Genomic DNA, 18,556 nt, shown 5'->3' with positions numbered 1-18,556 from the left:
ACCTACATCCACAACGACCAACGAGATTTTGAAAATGAACGACGAGTCAACGATCAACAATTAGGTGAGTATTTTTGATCGTTAACACTTGCTTGGAGCAGTTACACGCAACGACGTTGCTAACGACGCCGGATGTGCGTCACGAATTCCGTGACCCCAAAGACATCTCGTTAGCGATGTCGTTGTGTATAAGTGGGGCTTAAGTCCTGGTTGGTCTACATATAACTCATCCTCACCTAAAGCTTGTGAAAATGTTTGGTATTTGGATGAATTCCACAATGAATCCCGAATCCTTTACAGGCTTGTGAAGGTTATGAGAATGACTTTGTAAGGCGTTAGATTGCTGAACAGACCCAACTCTATGCTGTGCATCCAAAATTGAAACCAGTGGTGTGCAGTGGAGACCCAATCATGGAGGGGCCCATAAGCAAATTAGTGGGTCAGTGAATCTTATGAGACCCACTTCTTCATTAATGAGAGGCAAATGGTGTCCTTTTCCAGAAAGCAGTGAACTCAATAATTTTTTTATACTTTTGATCATCTTGGTTATTACGTTACTATGCATAGGCAATGACCAAGATGGCAATGATCAGTATAAAAAAAGTATTGGGTGCCCTGCTCGACATGGAAAGGACGCATTGCATCACTTACCGAGTCCTGTCTGAGTTCTATGTGTAGTGCAGCTGCCTCAAAGTAGGCCACGACTTCTCAATGTCACATAACCACAACTACCAGTTGTTTTTCCAAGTATTTTTGGGAGATGGCCAGACAAACATATAATATATTTTTCTTCATGAAAAGTTTAAATTGTCCATCATTTTTTGGTTTTAAGAAAAGACCCACTGTAATGGCTCTTTGAAGAAAAGGTGGAAAAACGAAAACAAAAAATGGAAAATCACCCGAAGTTGAAGTGGTTAACATACCTTCACTATACTACACACCTATTTAGAAATGTTTATAGAGTAAAAAAAAAAACTGTTGGGGAGCTTCTCCATTCACCAAGGAAGGTTTCGTCGTCTTCCTATTATTTTTTTCGCAACTTCTCCAAGAGCCATAACTTTTTTCCGAGACAAGATCAAAAAATGCAATTCTGCCATTATTTTTTTTTTGGGGGGGGAGGGTTCTTTTTATTGTATGAATTATGCAATAAATATGAACCTAGAAGCACGATTGTCCAGGCTAGTGCAGATATTTATCTTGCATCCATTTTTTTTTCCTATTTAAAGGGAACTAGCCATTTGATTTATGCTGCTCAAACAACAATCGTGCAGCCAGGCTCTGATGCCTGCTGCCTTCGGTTTGGGAAGCATCAATCAGATGAATGGTTTCCCTTAAGTGATAAAAAAAATCTGAATTTTGTTCACAATTTCAGAATTGTTTTGTGTCGCTGTTTTAAAAAAAGTGTAATGATAGAGCTGAGTGATATTTTTCTTTTGAAATTTGTTTGCTGAGCTAATTTATAATGCTTTTTTAGCTTTTTATTACTTTTTTAGCAAGGTGAGAAAAAAATACATTTTGGCTTTTGATTTATTTTTTCTCTTTACGGTGTTTACTACAGTGTTTTTCCAAAAATAAGCCCTCCCCCAAAAATAAGCTCTAGCAGGGATTTTCAGCATTTTCGGAGCAAGGCTTAAATATAAGACCTCCCTCGAAAATAAGCCCTAGTCGTGGTTCAATAGTGAAGTGTCCGTGCAGCTAAAAAGGTTAAAGATACTGCAGGAAACGTCATCATAGAAAGCAGACACCCCGCAATCATACTCACCCGACACTGAGCGGCAGGACCTGCAGTAATCTCACACCCACAAACATCCGATCTCACACACACACATCCGATCTCACACACATAATCAGATCTCACACACACACACACATGTGATCTCACACACACAATCAGATCACACACACAAACATCGGATCACACACACACATCGCATCACACACATAGTCACCACATCCAGTGACACCGATCTCTTCTCGCTGGCAGAATCCTGGGAGGCAGTGCAGTGGAGCGCAAGGACCTGCGGCAATGCTAGCTTACAGGACCTGCGGGTCAGACACGTGACTTCCTCCGATCATTCCTTGCGGCCAGAAGTGTTCTGTAACACTGGATGTAATGAGTGTGTGTGTGTGTGTGTGTCAGTGTGAGTGTCAGCCAGCCAGATGGGAAGCAGGGGAGGATGGCGTGCAGCACCCATCGGAGATCACAGGGAAGACCTGGGAGCCACGCAGACGTCCGGGTCTGGTAAGTATGAGTCTCCTGAGAAGTGGGGTGTCTGCTTTTTTGGGGGGTAGACTAAAGCCTGCTTTACACGTTGCAATTTCGCATACGATATCGTATGCGATTTGCAACGCCCCTATCGTATGTGTGGCACGTTCAATTTGTTGAACGTGCCACACAAACGATTAACCCCGGTCACACATACTTACCCGTCCATATGACCTCGATGTGGGCGGCGAACGTCCACTTCCTAGAGTGGGAGGGACGTTCGGCCTCACATCGACATCACGCGGCAGCCGGCCAATAGAAGCGGAGGGGCGGAGATGAGCGGGACGTAAACATCCCACCCAGCTCCTTCCTTCCGCATTGTCGGCGGGAGCCACGGACGGAGGTAAGCTGTCGTTCAATGTTCCCGGGGTGTCACACACTGTGATGTGTGCTGCCTCGGGAACATTGCACAACCGCACGTTCAATCTTTGAGGAATGAACGACGTGCATGCGATGAACGGATTTTCGTTCAATCGCAATTGCACGGAGGTTTTACACGCTACAATCATACTTACGATGCCGGATGTGCGTCACTTACAACGTGACCCCGCCGACACATCGTAAGATTTATTGTTGCATGTAAAGCGCCCTTTACCCCAAACCCTGTTTCTCCAAAATAAGACCGCCTCCAAAAATAAGCCCTAGTGCTTTTTTGGGGGGCAAAAAAAAGTATAAGACAGTGTCTTATTTTTGGAAAAACACGGTATATAGGTGAATTAATTTTAGAGATTGAGTGTTTGAAATTTTATGGATGCAGCAATACCAAATATGTTTGTTTTTTTTAATTTATTTTTCACATGGAAAAAGAGGATGTTGTGAATTTTTATATTTATTCATTTTTAAAAAACATAATGTATAGCTTTCTTTTCATTATTTTATACTTTATTGATGGGATTTGAACTTGTGATCATTTGTACTAGATACTTAAATTTTACAGTATTGATCTATATAGGAAAAATCATAGTCTCCTATCATAGGCGTAACTACAATAGGTGCAGGGTTTGCAGTCGCACCCGGGCCCTGGAGGCTAAGGGGCCCGAAAGTCCCATTGGACTATATGAAAAGACGATTGCTATTACAGACTTGCAATAATTGGTGGCCTCTTTGGAGCTTTCGCATTGGGGCTCATGAGCTTCAAATTACGCCACTGTCTCCTATAGAGATTATTCTGTGGCTGAGCTTCACACGATTACCAAGATAGCATCCATGAGGGCTTTCAGCAGAGCCCCTGATGCCATGATGACCCACCGGTTTCCTGAGATTGACAGTGACATCTAAATGGTTAAAAGCCATGGCCATTGCCCAGTTCTGGCTGTGGCTGTTAGATACAGATGCTGGTTATAAACTACAGCTAGTTGCTACCAAGTTCCTGAGCCCCCTCTACTGTTGCATACTCCATCTCAGGGTGTTTATGTCTTAAGCCAAGAAGGGGTTAAGAAATTGATTAGTTATAGTTACAACATTTAGGGTCAAGAACTATTCTTATTCACTTTTAAGTAATTTCAAAATATATGGGTTTTATTTGTACTTATTTATTGCAACAATTTGGCATTCAGTCATTTTTCATCCAACATTGAACACGGTGACTATGTAGATTAACGTGTTACTTTACAAAGAGATACAAAAACAAGCATTCTTCATACAATCGTTATGGGGCCCAGTAGAGGGCACTTATTTTTTTTCTATTTTTTCTCACTTGTCATCTGTGTAAAGTCCATATGCAATTTGTTTTTTTACTCAGGACCATTTACAGTTTCTCGTTTTACGGTATGTTAATGTAGCCATAAAAATTGGATGTCGTACTGATGGTCCATATGGTATCCAATTTTTTTCTCACACTGTACAGATTTTGGAGTAAAATCACAACATGGTTTGATTTTTTCTCTCTCAAACCGAATACTATTGGGACAAAAAAACACAGATCTGTACTACTTCATTAAATACCATTGGTCCAAGTCTGGATTTAGTGGAGTATGAAAAACCAACACACATCTACTGAAGGAAAGGAAAGTATCATCAGCAATTGGGTGGAGCATTAGGCAAGAAGAAGACAGAATCAGGCAATATACAGAAGTATAAAGTTATTAGATCCTCTGTTATTTAATAAATATCAAAATGACGGTTAGTCTTTAGCTATGGCATTGAAGATTACTCTTCAGATCAGTGTCAAAACCAAAATGTGAATATCCGTTCTCAAGAGATTAACATTTCCTGCAGCTGGTTTCTCTCTATGTATGTAGATATTAATTTATGTGGCAATACAGTATGCACAGTCAGTACCCATGGACATGTACAATTTCAAGGATATTTACCTGTCATTAGGACATTTGCTGAGCGCAGACCAGTCAATTTGTGGATTTATTAGTATACCCCATGAGAGGAAGACAGATGTTGGAGTCAGAGTGCCAATAACAAGCTGTAGAGGTTTCTGAAAGGAGTTTTTCTCTGTGTGAAAAAGGCCAGAATGTATTTTTAATAATAAAGCCATTGTACAAGAAACAATCAGGCACGTACTGAGAATTGTATCCACTAGATAACACTGCACCTAAGTCATTACATCAAACTTATATAAGGAGCGCAATCTCCCAGTGGCAATTGTATAGATTTTACAAGTGTTACAACATGAGGATAAAATCTAGAATTCTAAATAAATGTAATATAAAATAATAGTATTAAAATCTATACAGTGATATAGGGAACATAGCTCCAATAAAAATCACATTAGCATTGTACCTGTGCCTGCACTTGAGGGGGCTACGATGCACACAGGTGGGCTGAGTTCAGTGCTTCCTCTGGAAGTGAGCACTGTCAATGAGAAGCTGGAGAAGGCTCTCAATATACAAAATGAGGGGGTATTACAATGTACCATGCCATGTACCATGTACATGTACCAAGTACCATGTACTGGCCATGCCAAGGGTGCATGAACCCCTTCACCCCCGGGCGATTTTCCGTTTTTCCTATTTTTCCTCCCCTTCTTCCAAGAGCCATAACGTTTTTATTTTTCCGTCTAGATTGCCATATTAGGGCTTGTTTTTTTTGTGGTACAAGTAATTTTCAATGATACCATTCATTCTGCCCCATATTGTACTGGAAAATGGGAAAAAGATTCCAAGTACGGTGAAATTGCAACGTTTTTTTTTTTTATTTACCATGTCCACTATATGGAAAAACTGGCCAGACATTATATGATTCCCCAGGTCCATACAAATTCGTAGATACCTAACATATATAGTTTTACTTTTATCTATGTGATAAACAGAAAAATAAGAAGTTTGTAAAAAAAACAGTGGTTTTGTTGCCATTTTCCGAGACCTGTAGTGTTCTCATTTTTTGGGATCTGGGGCTGTGTGATGGCTTATTTTTTGCGTCTTGACCTGACCATTTTTAATTATACCATTTTTAGGTAGATGTGATGTTTTGATCGCCTCTTATTGCATTTTAATGCAATGTTGTGACTAAAAAAACGTAATTTTGTTGTTTTGGAATTTTTATTAATTTATTAATTGATTTTATATTCTGCTATATTGGACATTTCTGAAAGTAGCGATACCAAATGTGTATTTTTTTCTCTTTATTGTTTTATTTTTAATGGGGCAAAAGGTTTTATACATCTTTTAATATTTTTTAAAACTCTTTTTTTACATTTTTTATTGATTTTACTAGTCCCCCTAGGGGACTTTGTGACTGCTCTGTATGAATGCTTGTGTTGATCAGAGCGATGCTTCAGCATCATCCTGCTCAGGAATGCTGATCCCTGCCAGAGAGCGTTAGGTCGCCCTATCAGATTCTGTCAGCATGATCTAAGGGGTTAACAGGTATGAATGGATGTCCGATTCACCAGTGCCTGTTAGCTGCACATGTCTGCTGATGGGATCAGCAGACATGTGGGGAATAATGCGGGACAGTCACGCTAGCCCCGCATTAATGGGCAATGCACGACCAATGACGTATAGGTACGTCATTGGTCATGAAGTAGTTAAATCCCCCTCATTTACATGCAATATTTTTTCTCAGGCACTTTACCAATGCCAGGTACAGTGCTAAGATGATTTTTATAGCGGTTTTGTCCCCTATAACACTGTATAGAATGGTTAATATTCATTTTAGCGGTGATAAACATCCTATAAAATGAAGCTTTTGATCCCACAATGTGTTTAAACTGCTCTCATAACATTTTAGACCCGTTATGAGTTATCACAGTAATATATGTGATATTTAATACAAATGCAAATATTTGCAAAAAAAAAAAGCAATTTATATGCGAGTCTGAGCTAATATGCATATAGCTAGCAGCAGCAAATCAGTTGATTTTGCACATTATGTGCATTTGTTTTTAACATCCCATACATTGCTGTAATTCCACAATCAATAGCTAAAAGACAACAGCGGCAATTTAAACAAATTGGGGGACCTGACTGGTTCCATTTAGTTGTGTATTTATTAATATATCAATAATCAAAAGAAAAGTGTATGTGCCAAATGGCTCTGTGAGAAACCATATACAGTAATTTGGAGAATCTACTATGTGTCTATTACTTAAAGGGCTAATTTCATCACTGTTCACACCAGCGGCATGGAAAGCAACAGGAGCCCTGAAACAGACCAGATCCAGCGATTTAGCAAGCAGTAGGGCAGTGCATTAAATTTCTATATATTTCTTTCTATCTATCTAAGGATGGATATATATATTATAATATGTATATATATATATATATATATATATATATATATATATATATATACATATCATAATAAAAAATGATTCTTATAGCAAATAATGTAAGTTTTGCTACTCGGCTTGAAAGAGAATCTTTCACGATACACATGGAGTACATTATTAGGTCCTGTGCGCACACTGCGTTTTTACCCGCGGTTTTACCCGCGGTTTTGCTGCGGAAATTTCTTGAGAAATGTTTGAAATCTTTCTGCAGACATTTCCCAGCAAAACCTATGGGGAAAAAAAATAGCTGTGCGCACACTGCGTTTTTTCTCAAGAAAATTCTTTGAGCATAATTCCTTGAGAAAATTTCTTGAGAAAATGTGGATGTCACTTCTTTTCCGCAGGGGTGAATACTAGCAAATGATGTGCGGTATACCTTCAGTATAGCCGCACGATTTACCTGCGGTAATGCTCATCACTGCCTGCGGTTTTGCAGGAAGTGATGTCATTATGACAGAAGAGGAAGCGGAGCAGAGTAAACACACACGTCACACTCCCTGGACGCCACACATAAGCACTTCCGTGTGACCTCCAGGTGCCTGTGCAAGTGCCCCGCGGCTGCACTCACTGCTGTGTGTCAGTGTCTGCCCACAGTGTCAGCAGCTTGTCACGCTGCAGTGCTGGCAGCCGCGGGGATGACGAGCGCTGCTGTCAGGAGCTTAGATGAGATCATTACCTGCTGTGACGATCTCCTGCCTCTTGACGTCAGCGCTGTCACTGCCTTCTGTGCCCGTCTCGCGGGCGGCCTGAGACTATCACTAGCGGCGACGTCACGGGCTCTCGCGATACTGCTGAGAACGCGGTGGGCATAGAAGTTAGTGACAGCGCTGACGTCAGCAGTGCAGGAGATCGTCACAGCAGGTAATGATCTCATCTAACCTCCTGACAGCAGCGCTCATCATCCCCTGCAGTGACCTGGGCTGACCTATTGATGTTAGCTCAGGTCACTGCATTGCTCTCCCAGCCAATGGGGAACATTCTGTTCTTCATTGACTGGGACAGTGACTATGGTATGGATCGCCGTGGGACCCCCTTATTGGATTACGCCGGAATTGATTGTTCTTTTCAATAAATTGGTGAAAGAGGAAATGTTTTGGGGAGTGTTTTTTCACATAAAACTTTTTTTGTTGTCTATTTTTTATTTCTTACTGACTGGGTTGGTGATGTCGGGTATCTGATAGACGCGTGACTTCACTAACCCCAGGGCTTGATGTTAGGTGACATTACACATCTGGCATCAACCCCATATATTACCCCGTTTGCCACCGCACCAGGGCAACGGGATGAGTTGGGGCAAAGCACCAGGATTGGCACGTCTAATGGATGCGCCACTTCTGGGACAGCTGCGGCCTGCTATTTTTAGGCTGGGGAGTATCCAATAACAGTGGACCTCCCTAGTCTGAGAATACCAGACCACAGCTGTCCGCTTTACCTTGACTGGTGATCCAATTTGGGGGGGGACCCCACATATTTTGTTTTAAATTATTTATTTAATGTAAAATAACAGCGTGGGGTGCCCCCTGTTTTGGATTACCAGCCAAGGTGAAGCTGCCAGCTGTGGTCTGCAGGCTGCAGCCGTCTGCTTTACCCTAGCTGGCTACAAAAGATGGGTGGACCCCACGTCATTTTTTTTTAAATTATTTATTTATTTTTTGGCTAAATACAAGGCTAGGCACCCTTTAGTGCCACATGAAAGTCACTAAAGGGTGCCAGCTTAGAATATGCAGGGAGGTGGGACATTATATATGTCTTTCTCATCTATCTATCTATCTATCTCTCTATCTCTCTATCTATTCATCTATCCATCTTTCCCTTTATCCATTATCTGTCTGTCTATCTATCGATTAACTATCTATTATCTATATTATTTATTGCAGTTACAGCATAAAAAAAATGCAGGGACCAACCTGTGGAAAAACCGTGGCAAAACCGCGGCATAACCGCAGCAAAAACGCATGCGTTTTTCCCGCGGTTTTGGTGCGGTTTTTTACCGCACGTGCGGTAATCTTCAACTCCCAGTAGTTTCTCAAGAAATTTTCTTGAGAAAAATCACTTTTCTAGTGCGCACATAGCCTTAGAGCAATATTTTGAACCTCATGAGGCTGGTGTACTGGCTTTTATATTCCATGTCCAAACAACTGTGTAATATTTTTTAAAAAGTAAACTCTATATTTGCAAAGCTGGTCTTATTGACAACCCCTCAGTGTCCCTCCTGCTGCTGAGATCTCACACTGCTTAGAACATGCTGCAGCCGTCAGTCAGGCTGGTGGGTGGAGGTTGATTACACTTGTACTTATGAACTCCTTTACTCTTTAGATGGATTTATAAAATGCTCATCTTAATATCAGGACTCTACAGCTATGCTGACATTAATTTTCAAAGTAGTCACATCAGCCTTGGGTCTAAAGAATCTATTTAATAATGTATCCATTGAGTATTTTGAAATCTGGTGATAGATTTGTTTTAAGACTGACATAAAATTATAAATAGCTTACCTTTACAGGACTTTTTAGGATTATCATTTGGTTTAACAGCTATTAAGTATCTGGTCTCTGCATCTGAAATTAAATAAACATATTAAATTAGATTTAAGAAGTCAATGAAATGAAGCAATCACTCACTCAAAGTCTAAAATACTAAAAGTTCAGAAGTTCAAGATAAAATGTAGAAATACATTTATAGAAAACCTAAAGGTGCTTAAGGGTTGTTTCATTTTAAGATGTCAAAAACGATCAGAACGTCTATGTGAAAATGAATGGGGGTTGTCACAACATTACACTTGTTGCTAACATCAATCAATATAGTAATATCTTATGTATAAGCTTACTTTGCAGAAGCAAGGATTTTTTAACTACAACTATTAAAATACAATCTACTGAATCAAGTACAAGTGAAAACATTGATGATTTATTACTACGGTACTTATAACTAGTGATGGGCGAACCCAGACGGTAAAAGCTGACAGGTGAAGTCACTGCTCATCGCTGCTCAGTCTGCCTGAAGTTACAGTGTGCGGTTATGTTCTATGATTTCGCGAGTTAAATTCAGATACAGCAGAGCTGGAATCGTCATGGGACCTCGTTTGGGCTACGTTGGACCTGCAGGGGTGTTTTGGGGGCTAATAAAGTGGTGAAAGAGGGTGGGGTCGTTTTGTGCATTTTGTTTCAAATAAAGTATTTTTCAGTGTTTGTGTTTTATTTCTTTTCACTTACAGATTAGTAATGGAGGTGTCTCATAGACGCCTCCCCTTACTAATCTAGGGCTTAGTAGCACCTGTGAACTGCAATTAATCCCTTATTACCCCGATTGTCACCGCACCAGGGCAATCGGGAAGAGCCGGGTAAAGTGCTGGGATTGTCGTATCTAATCGATGCGGCAATCCAGGGTGGCTTCAGATTGCTATATTTAGGCTGGGGGAGCCAATAAGCATGGGTCTCCCCAGCCACAGAATACCAGCCCCCAGCTGTCGGGCTTTATCTTGGCTGGGTGTCAAAATTGGGGGGAGCGCATGCTGTTTTTTAAAATTATTTATTTAAATAATTTTAAAAAAGCCGCATGCAGTTCCTCTTATTTAGTTGTACAGCCAATATATGCTCATGGCTGGGTGCTGCAGCCTCTAGACAAATGCTCTATCTGTGCTGGGTATCATAATATGGGGGGACCCTACACCAATTTTTTTATTTATTTATTTGCTTTTATACCACAATAGACCCGCAGTCAGAGTCTGTGTAACAATAACAGTAATACAGTAAGACACACTGCCACTATGGGTGGGGGCGCGTCTGACTGCAACCAATCACAGACATCGGTGGACGAGGACAGTAGTGCACATGCAATGAAGGTAATGAGCAGCCCTGGAAGTGAATGAGCGGCTGTGGAAGCAGTTACAGCTGCGCGGGAAACTCAGTAAGTATAGCCCGCTCGTTCCTATCCCCTTATCCCTTCTACCACCATTTTTAATCACCGGATTCAGGTCCTCATAGACTTATATGGGGACTAGTGTCCAGCCAGATACCCAGGATCAATCCTAGGCTGGAACTGCAGGTTTTTTTAAACCCGGGTAGACCCGCCGGTCCCGGGTATCTGAGAGTCCACCCATCACTACTTATTATGCAAATCACTAATATGATGAAATTTACTACTACTGTCTCTCAGAAATATTTTTTTTAACTGAACTGTTAACTGATATTAAGTGGACCAACATCTTTATCGATGATAGCAAAAAGAGGGAATTATAGATGTTCATTAGTGATGAGCAAGCATGCTCAGGTGCTTGGTACTCATAACGAACAGTCAGATGCTTGGACAGACTCCACTCGTGGAACGAGTATAGCGGAAGTCAATGGGGAACTCAAACATTTTTCTTGAAGATCTTCCGAAAAATGCTCAAGTTTCCCATTTGCTTCCATTATACTTGGTACTCCAGTCATGCCCATCCGAGCATCAAACTGCTCATTACAAGTACCGAGCACCCAAGCATGGTAGTGTTCCCTTATCACTAAAGCTCATGTGTACAAAGAAAAAAGAAAGTTTTATCAGCTCACCACTTCAGAAGTCCTTATAGAAGCCAAGTGGATTTCCTTTGAGTCAGTGCACGGAACCTGTGGCCGGCATCCACATGAAAGTATCCAGAGAAATAAAGTGAAGATACAGCACCATTTAAAAATCTTTGTTCCTTCTTTATTTCTTCATAGTTAAAAATCACACCAAGGGTAGGAGAGTACACCATCTCCATATTACAAACGTAACAAATGTGATCAAGAACACTCAGATGCTCGAAACGCGTCTTGTGGTTTGCTTTTAATATGGAGATGGTGTAATCTCCTACCCTTGGTGTGTTTTTAACTATGAAAAAATAAAGAAGGAACAAAGATTTTTAAACGGTGCTGGATCTTCACTTTTTTCTATGTGTACAAAGAGTCTTCCAGTCAACAAGTAAAACTAATGATCATCAATAGCCAGCACAATCAAAGGCTCGAAGCTAGCGTAACATTCCCCTCAACTAAGCATTAACATTTTCTATAATATAGAGACAATAAAAGATGTAACCACTTTCCATGAGCGATCAGAAACATGGCAAGCATTTCAGTGATTTCTAAACATGTTAATTCCATAGCCGACTCCCGTAATTCAGGACATTTGCTGATTTAATCTTAGGACAAGCCTACATGTTAACAGATCATGGTAATAGACCACAATACATTTTTAAAAAGTTGTCTAACATCACATAGTGAAATACCAGTTTACTCATTACAACTATTATATGTAACAATTAATTTTAGAAAACCTTTTTTGTTACCACTGAAATGAGACTATTGGATTTGGACAGCACATGTTGTGATGTTTCAGTTATATCTGCACAACATGAATCATTGCCGTCCCAAAACTATTAGTATATTTTCATGAGGCAGATTTGTTGCAGACATTTCTGTAACTGATAGTTACATTGATGTGAATGGGCTTAATTTGGTGACCAAGCCCCACTCAGATACTCAACTTCAGAAATGTCAATTCACCCTAAGATACTGCGTCATGTGTCCCACAATCTCAATGTGTCACCAGGTTATCTGAGAGCAGCAAGATGTAGAGATAGAGACCCTGATTACAGCGATGTGTCACTTAAGGCCCAGTCACACACAACAACTTACCAGCGATCCAGAAAACGATGCGACCCGATAGGGATCGCAGGTAAGTTGCTGGGAGGTCGCAGGTGAGATGTCACACAGTCAGATCTTACCAGCGATGCAGGAACAATACAGGTCACAGTAGCGACCTGTATAACGATCTCTGCAGTCACTGTGACCCTGTCACACAGTGTCAAACACAGCGATGTGTCCTGCCCAGAAGGACATCGCCTTTGAAGAAAATGGCCTGGACCATTCTGCAACGACTAGAGATCTCACAGCAGGGGCCTGATCGCTGGTAGAGGTCACACATAACGAGATCGCTAACGGGATCGCAACTGCGTCACAGAAACCGTGACTCAGCTGCGATCTCGCTAGCGATCTCGTTATGTGTGACGGTACCTTTACTGAGCTGTTTGCTGTAGTTTTGATAATCTACTGCTGATAAAACTGATTTTATCACTAGAGGACTAGTAAGCTTGCTGCCATGTAGCCCTCCATATTTCTGAGCTCTATATAACTCCATTCCAATAAGTGATTGTTAGCTTTGTGTCTATGCACAGTGAAGACTTAAAGCTGTCAATCAGCGATGTGAATAGGGTTATACAGCACTCAGCATTCGAGGACTAGTAGATCTGAAGCAGATAAAAAAAGGGATTTTATAAAAAAAACTAGAGCAAGCAGTCTTGTAAGTGATACATCACTGGTCTCTTCCTCTACATAATTCTCAGATGGGATAGCAGTAAGAGTGGGAGCAATGTTATCATATTACAAAGCATCTATGTGGACTCCCTGTTGCTTTCTCCAAGTGTCAGGCATAAAATACAGTTGCAGTTTACATTTCCTGAATGTTGTGACTGAATTGATGCAGAGCAGAGATTCCGCACCTATCTGCTGACATTGAAAATTGCTCCTGTGTGGAATACATGTTCTGTTCTACTGATGGCATCAAGAGAGCAGATATATTGAATTTGGATGCTGATACACAACTCTAGTCCTCAAATGCCCCTAACAGTTTACGTTTTTGATAATTCCATCATCTGTGGAATACTAACAAAATAATGAAAACGTGGTCTGTTGGTGACTCTTGAGGACTGGAGTTGGGGAATAGAGATGAGAGAACCTGAAAAAGGTTTGCCAATCTCAAATTCGGCACGAGCCTTGGCTCCTTCACTTCGGGAACGGATGCATGAGCACTTTTCTCAAAAATCAGAAACTTTGCCTTGGTTGGTAACTGTTTACATTTACACTATTGCAGAAACCATCCACTTCTGGCCCCATCACAGCCATGTCAAGAATTGGTATAGCTGTGATTGACCAGGGAAATCACTGTAAAAAAAAAAGGAAGCAAAATGGTTAAAGCAGGACATACCAGTATCCACGGGGCTGTAACACTACTTCCGGGTCTGCTAATTAACCCTCATACATATTCACTGCTTTCCCCGCCCACTGGCAGTCCCAGCGTCTGTGATTGGTTGCAGTCAGACCGCACCCCAACCCTGTCTGACAGCATCTGTGATTGGTTGGAATCACACATGGTGTCTGCATACCTATCGTATAGTGAAAAAATGAATAAATAAATAGGCATAGAGTCCATTGTATATTAATACTCAGCGCAGATAAAGCAAGGCTAAAGGTTGCAGCCCCCAGCTGTGTGGATATCTTGGCTGAGTATCAAAATAAGAGGGACCCTATGCGACTTCTTTAAAAATTATTTAAATGAACAAAACAGCATGCAGCCCTCCCAATTTTGATACACAGCCATGATAAAGCTGACAGCTGGGGCTGGTATTCTCAGGCTAGGGAGGCCCATCTATTTTTACCCTTCATTATAGCACTTATACAGCATGTGTGATTCCAACCAATCACAGACACTGTCACACAAGTTGGGGGTGCGGTCTGACTGCAACCAATCAGAGATGCCGAGACTGTTGGTGGGCGGAGGAAGCAGTGAATATGTATGAGGATTAATGGGGCGGACTCAGAAGCAATATGACAGTCGCGCGGTAGACTCGGTAAGTATAATTGTCCTGCTTTATTCATTATTTTCTTTCTTTTTCAGCCCCCTAGCCCTTACTAACACTAGCCCCCTAGATCTTACTAACACCAGCCTCCCTAGACCTTACTAACACATAAGTTTTGCCTCGTATTGAATTTAATTTTTTTTTATATGTTCGTTGAGCTGCTCGGCAAACACTGATAATGTATATATGGCCTCCAATCGTGAGCTGTATTTTAATAGAGTGCTCTCTCTAAATGTGTGCTCACATTAGCGTACATCCGATGAGAGAGCTACTGACACTAGGCTCAATCCCTGCTGCGAGGGTGATCTGAGGGCCATTCTACTGTGTTCTGATTCTTTTGAATATGAGAATTGGAGCACAGGTGAGGAGAAGATGGAAAGATTATTTTTTCCATCTACTTTTCGCATTGCACTCCTCCATATTATACGCCATTGTTAGTGTACCCTAAGAAACATATCACACAGGTAACAACGATTGTGCTGATAATTTGCTACATTATTCTGATGTGAACCTGGTGTCTTATTGCAATGGTTGCACAGTATTATATAGCTGTATAGTTTTACATTATTCTAATAACACCAACTTCAAATATCTAAAAGTGCATTTTTTATATCTATGTTTGTGAAACTTGATACCTGTGCAAATTATGCTATCAGTGATTGACAGCCATCACTGTATGCCCTAGTATACAAGTAAGGCTGTCAATCACTGATAGGATTGCCCACTGGACTGAAAATCCCAGAAAGAAAAGAGTTCTAAAAAAAGAAAAGAGTTCTAAATGATGAAAACACAGGTTATACTAAATCTTTTCTCACAAAACTATATATCAATTTACTGAGCTCCCTCTAAGGCCGGATACACGCTTTTCGCCGGTTTGACAGATGCGGCGCACGCCAGTACAGTGTATATAGTACACTGGCAGCGCAGCAAGCGCTGGTCACATGCTGTCATGTGACCGGAGCATGTGACCCTGAAGTTGCGGCGCTGCCACTGTACTGTATCATACTGTACTGGCGTGCGCCGCATCCGTCAAACCGGCGAAAAGCCGGATATGTGTACCCAGCCTAATCTTTAACATAATATCTACAAACTGGACTGCATTTTGGTAATGATAGGATCCCTCTGCGACATGCACTGTACATATACGGCGCAAGTCGGAAGTGGGTGTATAGAGTGGGCTCACTAGGCAGGTGATTACTGTGTTGCAGTCAGGATCTGCCTCTAACAATCACTGGTGGAGTGGAAATCAACCCACAATTGTTAACCGGTTAAATCCCGCTGTTGCCTTGAGCCAATGGATTGCTATGACAACAGGTGGCCTGTTATAGTCCTTTTCATTACAGAGCTCCTTGAAACCCTGCCTGTGGACAGGCTTCAAAAGAGACTGCAATTTTCACTATATGCTGTATTTAGCACAAGCAATCAGATGATTACAGGTTGAAGTGCACTAAGGACTAGTGACGGCCGGACAGGGACTGTAACAATCCTGATCTGCATGATTTCAAACGTGCCCGAGTGCCAGGCACGGAGTTCTCAGGGAACTCCAGGTAATGATCCAGATCCAGCAACTCGAGAAATAAAAAAAAAAAGTAAAAATAGAGAAAATGAAAATAAAGCAAACACATTATACTTAACAGTCTCTGCACTGCTGTAACTGCTTCTAGGGTCGCCCATTCTTCCCCCAGCCTATGTGACCATATGTCTGACTGCTTACAATCCCACTCCCTGTTTGTGGCTCTATCGGGGTATAAAAATAAATAAATACATTGGCGAAGGGGCCTCTCATATTCTGATACCCAACACAGATAAAGCATACAGCTACAGGCTGCAGCCCTCAGTCATGAACTTATCTTGGCTGTGTATCAAAATAAGTGGAACCACATGCAGCTTTTTAAAATTATTATCCCCCCAATTTTGATACCCAGCCATGATAAAGCTGACAGTTGGAGGCTGGTATTTTCAGGTTGGGGGGACTCATGCTTATTGGGTCCCCCAGCCTAAAAATAGCAGCATGCAGCCACCCAGGATTGTCGCATTAAATAGATGTGAAAATTCCAACACTTTACCTGGGTGTTCCTGATTGTCCTGGTGCAATCGTATAATAAGCAGTTACTAATAACTCACAGTTACCACTAAGCTCTAAATAAGTAATGGGAGGCATCTATGAAAAACCCCATTACTAATCTGTAAGTGAAAAGAAATAAACACAATACAAAAAAACACCCTCTTTCACCCCTTTTATTAACCCCCAAAACACCCAGGTCTGACATAATCCCCAAGACGTCCCACGGTGATCTCAGCTCTGGTACATCTGAAGTGACAGCGAGAGTGCACAGTTCATGACCACCTGCTGTGGGCAGAGAATGAGCTGTGCAATGAGTGGTGACATCGCTCAGGTTATTTGCGGTCACAGCTGGAGGTTCCCACTGTCCTCCACCTGTGATCGCAGGTAACTTGACCTCAGGTGACCTCAGTAAACTCAGTGACCTCACCTCAGTGACCTCACCTTGCCAAGATTTGCAAATTGCCTTTCTTTAGATTCTTTGGAAGGAAGGGAAGGAAAAAGCAAAAACGGAAAGTGGCTTCATCTTGTTAATTAGAAAACAGCAGAAATAATGACATATCCTGTTACAATATCTGCCAGAAAACTCAGGCAGAATGATGGGAAAAATAAGATAACTTTTCATTTTTTTTTTTCCAAACATTTTTTATTGATTTTCCAAATTTTATAAAAACCATAACAAAATTAGTATGATTAAAGGGCAGGACAATCAATTGACAGAGTATGGTATAGAAGAAGAAAAAAAAAGGGGTACAACCCCCTCTTGCTAGTCCAGATTGTACTTCCATGAAAAATGACATATAATGAAACCGAACTAGAAAGTCAAAATAAACCACATGTAATATAGTCTCTCAAACTCCTGTGTCATTCTTTAGTGGTTCCAAAATCAATGATGTGTCTTAATAATTCATTGACGTCTCGCCTCCTCCTTCCTCTCGAGCCTAAGTGAGCCTTAGGTTGCCCAAGCTACCCTGGATTTCATTCAGGAGATACCACTCCGTGTGTATGAAAGGTGTCACCAAGTTATTGATTTCTCCCCGTGTGAAGTGGTGTTCAATAAAATTTTTCCATCTCCCAAAGAACGTGGCTGTCTTTTGATCCTTATCCCTTTCCGCTTCCAATTTTTCCAGCTTCAGAAGAGCATGCAATTCCCCAATAACCTCCTCTGTAGATGGACCCTCCCTCTGTATCCATTTCATTTTTTTTAAGTTACACCCAGACCAGGATTGCCACCCAAAATTCATATTATATTCTGGACAACTTAACAAAAAATAACTGTTAGCAAACTTTTCTAATTAGGATACCATAATTAATGATAAATATTTTACGGAATACATGTATGTAGCTAAATCAACTGATATGAAGCAATTCTGCTATTTACTATAAACTGTAAAATGATCCCTACAGTGACCATGACCAGTCACAAAAAAGTCATCCTAATTAGTGATGAGCGAGTATGCTTGTTACTACTCGGTACTCGCACGAGTATCACTGTACTCGGGCTACTCGGCGGGTACCGAGTAATTTTGCAATACTCGTGCTGTACTCGTGGTCTTCATCCCTGCATGTTGGCGCTCTTTTGAGAGCCAGCCCTCATGCAGGGATTGGCTGGCAGACCACTGCAATGCCACAGCCCTGTTAGTTGTGGAATTGCAGTGATTGGCCGGCCTGCACAGCGTGACCGAGCCTTTATACCGGCGGGCGCGCTGTGCTCTGCACACAGCCATCTCATATTCCCTGCTATCCCCGCCCACAGGTGCCTATGATTGGTTGCAGTGAGACACGCCCCCACGCTGAGTGACAGGTGACTCACTGCACACAATCACAGCAGCCGGTGGGCGTGTCTATACTGTGCAG

The 18,556-nt window shown here is 41.4% G+C and overlaps 1 protein-coding gene across 17 annotated transcripts in view; it reads right to left on the bottom strand.

Annotated features, from left to right (window-relative positions):
- Positions 1-18,556, bottom strand: part of ABI3BP (ABI family member 3 binding protein) — a 566,204-nt gene that overhangs the window by 373,358 nt on the left and 174,290 nt on the right. For all 17 annotated transcript variants that reach the window (XM_075336532.1, XM_075336540.1, XM_075336538.1 and 14 more), the window contains exons 3-4: positions 9,485-9,547; positions 4,579-4,711 (exon numbers count right to left, since the gene is read on the bottom strand). In XM_075336532.1, the coding sequence (XP_075192647.1) occupies positions 4,579-4,711; positions 9,485-9,547 (196 nt within the window). The remainder of the gene's footprint in view (positions 1-4,578; positions 4,712-9,484; positions 9,548-18,556) is intronic.

The sequence above is a fragment of the Anomaloglossus baeobatrachus genome, chromosome 2 (assembly GCF_048569485.1).
Source record: "Anomaloglossus baeobatrachus isolate aAnoBae1 chromosome 2, aAnoBae1.hap1, whole genome shotgun sequence".
Classification (NCBI taxonomy): Eukaryota; Metazoa; Chordata; class Amphibia; order Anura; family Aromobatidae; genus Anomaloglossus; species Anomaloglossus baeobatrachus.
The sequence above is the reverse complement of the archived record's forward strand: the minus strand, read 5'-3'. Positions and strand labels throughout refer to the sequence as shown.